Source organism: Otolemur garnettii, unplaced genomic scaffold (genome assembly GCF_000181295.1).
Source record: "Otolemur garnettii isolate 467f Iridium unplaced genomic scaffold, OtoGar3 scaffold00115, whole genome shotgun sequence".
Lineage (NCBI taxonomy): Eukaryota > Metazoa > Chordata > Mammalia > Primates > Galagidae > Otolemur > Otolemur garnettii.
The window spans coordinates 6,009,947-6,017,510 of NW_003852510.1; the positions used below are offsets into that span (position 1 = coordinate 6,009,947).

The following is a 7,564-nucleotide window of genomic DNA, read 5'->3' on the forward strand; positions in this document are numbered from 1 at the left end:
CTATAGGCGCCGAGCCCTTCTTTTTTTTTTATAGGCAGAGTCACCCTCTGTTGCCCAGCGTAGAGTGCCATGGCTCCAGTCTAGTTCACAGCAATCTCAACCTCAAACTCCTGGACTCAAGTGATCTTCCTGCCTTAGCCTCAGCTGGGGACTACAGATGCCTGCCACAGTTTTTTCTGTTCTTAGTAGAGACAAGGTCTCTTGCTCAGGCTGGTTGAAATTCTTCAGCTCAGGGGAATCCTCAGACTCAGCCTCCCAGGGTGCTAGGATTACAAGTGTGAGCCACTGTGACTAGCTGAGTTTTGGTTTTATAGACTACTTTGATTGTTTTGAGACAAAATCTTTTTTTTTTTTTTTTTGTGGGAGGGTGTTTTGAGACAGAGTCTTACTTTGTCGCCCTTGGTAGAGTGCAGCTTCAACCTCCAGCTCTTGGGCTAGGGCGATTCTCTTGCCTCAGCCTCTCAAGTTGCTGGGACTACAGACACCCACCGTAACACCTGGCTATTTTTTGGTTATAGTTGTCATTGTTGTTTGGCTAGCCTGGGCTGGATTTGAACCCACCAGCTCCAGTGTATGTGGCTGATTGCGTAGCTGCTGAGCTATAGGTGCCAAGCCTTTATAGACTAGTTTGAAGGACTGTTTAATCAATCATCTTTTTACAAAATGCCACAAACACAAATCTGCACTCAAATGGAAAGCATTGATACACACTGCCTCCAAGCTCCCATCCATAGCACCCTGGTTCTACAGGCCAGCAGAGACCTGGAAAAAAGGAATCCCATTTCTACTTGGAACTTTTCTCAGTCCTGGCGAACAGGATGCTGCCACTTTTTGTCTTATTCAGCATCTGCTGGTCTTAAAATACCCCTCTACCAACGTACTTTTGCTTTGTAAGTTCTGAATGTGCCTTGGCATTCAAACAGCTCTAGTTATAAGATGCATATAAAAGTAATCTGTGTAGCATCTTTTTTTTGAGGCAGAGTCTCACTATGTCGCCCTAGGTAGAGTGCTATGGCATCACGGCTCACAGCAACCTCAAACTCTTGGGCTTAAGCGATTCTCTTGCCTCAGCCTCCCAAGTAGCCCATCACAACACTGGCTATTTTCTTGTTGCCATTGTCATTGTTGTTGAGCTAGCCTGGGCTGGGCTCAAACCCTCCAGCCTCAGTGCATGTAGCTGGCACCATAACCACTGTGCTATGGGCACCGAGCCTGTGTAACATCTTTATAAAACCATTATTGAATATCTACTTTATTCTTATGTCCGTTACAGTAAGCTCCTGCATAGTTACATCACCATTTAGTAATAATAGTGGGGAATAGGGAAATTTTTAATTTTCTAGATTATTGCTCCTTTCAAAAAGCAAAACTTCCCTAATAGGGTTGTTGTTTTTATTTTTGTGACACAGTCTCTCACCTTGTTGCCTGGGCTAGAATGCAGTGGCATCATCATAGCTCACTGAAACCTCAAACACCTGGGCTCAAGCAGTCCTCCTGCCTCAGCCTTACAAAGTGCCAAGATTGGCTCGGCGCCTATAGCTCAACCGGCTAAGGCGCCAGCCACGTACACCTAAGGTGGCGGGTTCGAATCCCCAGCCCGGACCCGCCAAACAACAATGACGGCTGCAACCAAAAAAAAATAGCTGGGCGTTGTGGCGGGCGCCTGTGGTCCCAGCTACTTGGGAGGCGGAGGCAGGAGACTCGCTTGATCCCAGGAGTTGGAGGTTGCTGTGAGCTGTGATGCCACGGCACTCTACCCAGGGAGATAGCTTGAGGCTCTGTCTCAAAAAAAAAAAAAAAACAAAGTGCCAAGATTACAGGCATGAGCCCCTGTGCCTGTCCAGAACAATCTTTTTCTTAACAAACTTTATTGTATCATAGAATATGTGGGGCTTCTGACTGAGCCAGATGTAATTTAATTTACTCAGTGATGGAAAAAATGTTGTTTGCTAGAATACTTTGGTTTTATACCTGAGGTTTCTCTGAATTAGAGGCAGCACCATACCAAGACGTGAGCTTGGCAGCACACTTTTTTCCTGTATTACTGAGAATTGCTCAGAAAGTTTTTGATGTAGCCCCTTGCTAATCTGCTACAGTGTGGTTGGTGCCTTGGGTTAAAGGTTACAGCAAATTATACACTTGGTTTATATATAACCCCCTCTTCTGCCAGCAGAAGGTTTTGTATGTACCATGAGCCTTTTCAAAAGCTGGATGTGAGCCAACCTCCCCAGGATACCTGGCTGGACCCTCTGCTCTGTAAGTAAGCAGCTACATGCATTTGAGAAAAGCTGTTTAGAGGGGCGGCGCCTGTGGCTCATTGGGTAGGGCGCAGGCCCCATATACTGAGGGTGGTGAGTTCGAACCCAGCCCCAGCCAAACTGCAAAAACAATAAAAAATAGACGGGAATTGTGGCAGGTGCCTGTAGTCCCAGCTACTCAGGAGGCTGAGGCAAGAGAATCGCCTAAGCCCAGAAGTTGGAGTTGGAGTTGCTGTGAGCTGTGATGCCAGAGCACTCTATTAAGGGCAATAAAGTGAGACTCTGTCTCTTAAAAAAAAAAAGAAAGAAAGAAAGATAAAGCTATCTAGAGCTTAGAGTCCAGGCTCAGTCTGTAACTCACCTATGTGGGAAACAAACCACAAAGTTAAAACTGTTAAACACAGGGCTCTAAACAGAGGTTCACAGCAAATAACCCACCTGGAGGTCATAAAGGAGTCGGAAGCTGCTGGGTGCCTCTGCTGCTCTCTGGACAGCGTGAGCCAAGGCAAAGGCGCCCTTGCCCCCTTCCGCCCAGTGAGTGCACTTCACAGCATCAAAAGCTCCATGCTCTCTGGCAAGGCGGCTGACAAGGTCCAGTTCAGCCTCTGTATCTGTCCTGTAAAAGCAGTGCTTCATGTTAAAGCATGGAAGATGGCCAGAGAGGATGGAATCTGTCTTCTTTCTACCATTAAAACTCATGTGAACTATCCAGTGATAAATGGACATTCACCAAGAAATACTGTGTAGAATCTCAGCTGTACAACTTAAAAGGTGAGTGACTTCTGGCCAGTTACTTAACCTCAATTCCCACCTGTGTAAAATGTGAATAATCCTAGTATTTATTTCACTGGGATGTCATAAGGCTTATGGTAATACATGGACAGTACTTGAACACTCCTAGCACACCATAAGGAATCAAATACAAGCTTTTTAAAACATTGCTTCCCAGTCCACTATGGTGAGGCCATTATAACAAAACCCAAAGCAGGACCAGCACTCCTAACAACCCACACAAATTCTTATGTGAACACTTCCAGTGCAATACGTTCAACTAGCCCTAGTAAAATAATGGAATGCTGTAGGCCTGTGTTAATATGAAAGGACAAGAAAGAAATTTAGCTTCAGGCTTGTGTGTTATTGACTTCATCCAGTGAAGGAAGAGGCCCAAAGGAGCCAAATCTGACTTGTGGACCCTCAGCGGCTGAGGTGGAGGGTTTGCTGCAGCATACAGGGCTCCTGTCATGCGGCCAGCAAAACCACAGACTATAACCAATCACAGTCACTGCAGAGCAAGACATAGCTATGAGCAGCGCTGCACCATCAGCCCTGGGAGATGATTCCTGACCATTCTCCATGTCCCTCTTTTTCTTCTACACTCTGCACTTACTTGAATGCATTCACAGCCACTACAACTGCAACTCCAAACATTCTGGCATTTTCGATTTGTTTCTTCAAGTTACTGAAGCCTTTTTCAACCAGCTCCAGATTCTGTAAAAACACCAGTGAAAGTCTGTGAGGTCAGAGAGACCAAAGCTGAATCAGTTGCAGGTTTCTTCTTAAAAAGGAAACTCCTTCCTCGAGCCAGTAGCCAGGTGCTTTCAGGACAAGGAGGCAAGCCAACAAGTGAAGGTCCCCTGATGCATTTCTTCCTTTCAGTGAGTGGGTGCCAAAGAGGAGGGTAGTTTTAACTCAAGGCTGCAACACTGGAGTGGAGCTGTGCTCCTTCCCCAGCTGTCTTGAAAACTTAGAGCTGGTGTATTTGCTGTCATTATGCCACATGTAATAGCTGAGGTGTTGTTTGGAGGGAATTAGTTGCCTCTACTCAAATTATTGAAAAATTATGTGTTTATAGATATGTATTCATGGGGTACAATGACACAAACAAACTGACTCAGTACAGCACAGACCCTTCCATCAGAAGACAGAGCCTAGCACAGTGCCTGGCACAAAAGACCCAATGCATTATAGGACAGGTATAAATACCTCCAGGAAATATGAAATAATCAGTGACGCCAGTCAAAGGTTTTAATGAACTCAACCATAAACCTTCACTAGGGCCAACAGATAAGATAAACGCTGTCTTTAAGTACCAAAACTATGAAATCTAAAGGGAAGTAATTAAGGAAACATACCTTTAAGTATGTTCACTCCAGCACAGCTTGCAGCATTGGAAAATTACAAATACACACCTCCTCCAGTAGAGGACTAGACCACTGAATTATGATATATACACTCAGTAAATATTTAGCATGCAGATGTTATGAAAGTGAGACCCATCTGTGATAACATGGAAACTACCCAAGATGTTCTGAAGCTGCAACACCATGGACAGCTTAACTGATTTCATTTTTAGACAAACACAAAACACGTGTGTAATTCATAAATTTTTTTAAAATGTTGAGAAATATGCACCAATCTGTTAAGGGGACTCAACTCACATTATATACTTATAATACTTAATTTGGTTTTTACTAAGAGTATGTTAATAATATTATAAGACTAAAAGTACAGTATTTTTAAAATAAAAATATAATAGTCTTCTTTTAAATCATAAGCAAAACCCAGCAATAAGGGCGGCACCTGTGCCTCAAAGGAGTAGAGCGCCAGCCCCATATACTGTAGGTGGCAGGTTCAAACCCAGCCTTGGCCAAAACCTGCAAAAAACAAACAAACAAACAAAAAACCCAGCAATAATAGTGCTAGGTTTCTGGATACCCAAAACAGCTGAAAAACTGGGTAAGATAAAGGTACAATCAACTAGAATCATTATAAACATGACTAATACTTTTCTCCCCTTTAATAATTAAAAACTAAGATTAGGATTTACTTGATATTCTAAAGAATATTTCTAATTCTTTACCTCTAGTCACATAAAAACCAATTAATATGTAAGACTGATTGAGAACAGTTTTAACAAAGTAGATTTCTTAAATGAAGACACCAGCTGGGCCAGCTAGGGGCAGTCGCTGTAATTAGACACAGGAAAGGCTGTGGGGTGGCAGAAGGGCCAGAACTGTGAATTCCCCTCCTACGCATGAATCAGACAAATAGCCATAAAAGGCAAATCTTAACTTAGAGGACAGGCAGACTCAAGGCACCAACAATTTTTTTTTTTTTTTTGAAACACTTCATTTGGGGCTGCATGGTGACCCTATATTGCCTGATAACTTAAAAGCCTTCCAAAATGGCAGAAAAATTAAATTAACAATGACAGCAGCTGACCTTACTGTCTTATCTGAGGACCTGTCTCTCATGTAACCACCCCAAACAGGCTCTAGAGATGTTTCTTTGTTGGTAAATGATATAAATATAAAAAGGTTTGACCCCACAATTATCCTTTGGGCTCCTGTTTGATGCTATAAACAAAGTCAGTTTATGGAAGCATTACCTAGAAAAACAACCAGGATCCTGACCTATGTTGGCCCTTTAATATGGATTTAAATCTGCAGAGCAAAATGCATTTCATAAAAGGTCTTTACTTGCTTCTAATTTGAATGGCAGTTGGGACTCACCCAGCCAAAGCAGGGAAGACACTGGAAGGAAACCTCCATTAGTTGAGGGCAGGGTACCTGAGCACTGGTAACATTTCCAGTGGTAGTATTTTGAGCTGAGTAATTCTTTGTTGTGGGGTGCTGTCCTGTGTATTGGAAAATGTTTAAACAGTGACCTGGCTTCTACCCATTAGATGCCAGTAGTACTTCCCACCTCCAGTTTTATCCAAAATGTCTCTAGACATTGCCAAATGTTCCCTAGGGGCAAAATTGCCCCCAATGAGAAGTAACCATGGGTCTAGGGGGGCTTGCTGACATCCTAGTGGGACAATTCTGTTTTGTAAGGCAAGTCGTTCCTATTTACTCATGTAATACAATCTTCAGCACACTGCAGGTCTCCTAGCACCTGGCACTCCCTGGAATGCATTCATTTCCACAGGGGCCCAGAGGAGAAATGTTCATGCAGGATGTGGCGCTTTCTAAGACAGATAATTAGAAATAACAGAAGTTACCTCCTCTGTGTAAGCCTTGGGAAGAGGCAGTCCAGCAGTGACCTGGAAGAAAGGGAGAAGAGTCAGGGGCCTTTCCTTAAAATGGTGCTCATCCCATGATAAAGGAAAGAGGCCGCAAGCTTGGGTGGCAATACAACAGAGTAAGGACCTAGGGCATGTGACGGGTCATTGAGCACAGAACAAAAACGCTTTGAGGAAAAGGGGGGACCTCTGTGCCCTGAATTAAGAAGGTGACAGGATGGATTTATGGCAGAAGTGGAAGGGAACGTGCTCTAGGCAGGGGCAATGACTCAGAGAGTGACAGACACAGCAGTGAGGCTAGATGGGGTGAGGGAAGCAGCTGTCAGCCCTGCCTGTCATCCTGAAATGTCTGCTCAGGCAGTCCATGATGAGCCCTACAAGCAGGCCCAGAGCACCAACCCACATCTTGGTGGAGCTGAACCATAGTACAGGACCCATACACACAAGAGGAAAAATAACACAGTATGGTCTCTTCTTCCTAAGCAGTGAGTTCACTGGATGGAGATGCCTGGTACCCCCGTCCTGATCTGTGTAGTGCTCAGCTCTGCTGCACTCACAGAGATGAGCAAGGGCAAGGTCCAAGGCGCAGAGTCCACGGACCCACTGTGGGCAGTGGACTGTGAAGCCTCCAGCTGGGTCCTCTCCCATTCCTCAGGGAGACCACTGTGCTCCAAAGCCACACGGGGCCACATGGCAACAGGGCAGGAAGCAGCTTCCCATCTATGAGGTGATGAGAGCCACATCTATGAGGTGATGGAGACCACTGTGCTCCAACGCCACACAGGGCCACATGGCAACAGGGCAGGAAGCAGCTTCCCACCTATGAGGTGATAAGAGCCCAGGTTCAGCTACTCAACAGAGCTCTATGTGCAAAGCCTTCCTCTCAGGCTGCCCAGGCTAAAAGTGCTGGCATTGTTATTTTTTCCTTTTTTTTTTAGAACAGAGTCTCACTATGTCCTTTGGTAAAGTGCTGTGATGTCACAGCTCACAGCAACCTCAAACTCTTTTTTTTATTAAATGATATCTGTGTACATTAATGCAATCATGGAGTACAGTGTGGTGTTTTCATATACAATTTGAAATATTTTCATCAAACTGGTTAACATAGCCTTTATGTCATTTTCTTAGTTATGTGTTAAGACGTTTATATTCTACTTTTAGAAAGATTCACTTGTACCCTTGAAAGATAAACCATAGAGGTGATCCCTCCCCTCCCCCTCCCTTCACCCATCCACCCCCTCCCCTCCCCCTCCCCATATTCTTAGGCTATAATTAGTTTCAT

At 44.4% G+C, this 7,564-nt stretch overlaps 1 protein-coding gene across 2 annotated transcripts in view; it reads right to left on the reverse strand.

Annotated features, from left to right (window-relative positions):
* MTHFD1 (methylenetetrahydrofolate dehydrogenase, cyclohydrolase and formyltetrahydrofolate synthetase 1) overlaps nucleotides 1-7,564 on the reverse strand; it is a 73,726-nt gene that overhangs the window by 9,526 nt on the left and 56,636 nt on the right. For both annotated transcript variants that reach the window (XM_003797401.3, XM_012809873.2), the window contains exons 22-24: nucleotides 6,262-6,303; nucleotides 3,646-3,746; nucleotides 2,697-2,874 (exon numbers count right to left, since the gene is read on the reverse strand). In XM_003797401.3, the coding sequence (XP_003797449.1) occupies nucleotides 2,697-2,874; nucleotides 3,646-3,746; nucleotides 6,262-6,303 (321 nt within the window). The remainder of the gene's footprint in view (nucleotides 1-2,696; nucleotides 2,875-3,645; nucleotides 3,747-6,261; nucleotides 6,304-7,564) is intronic.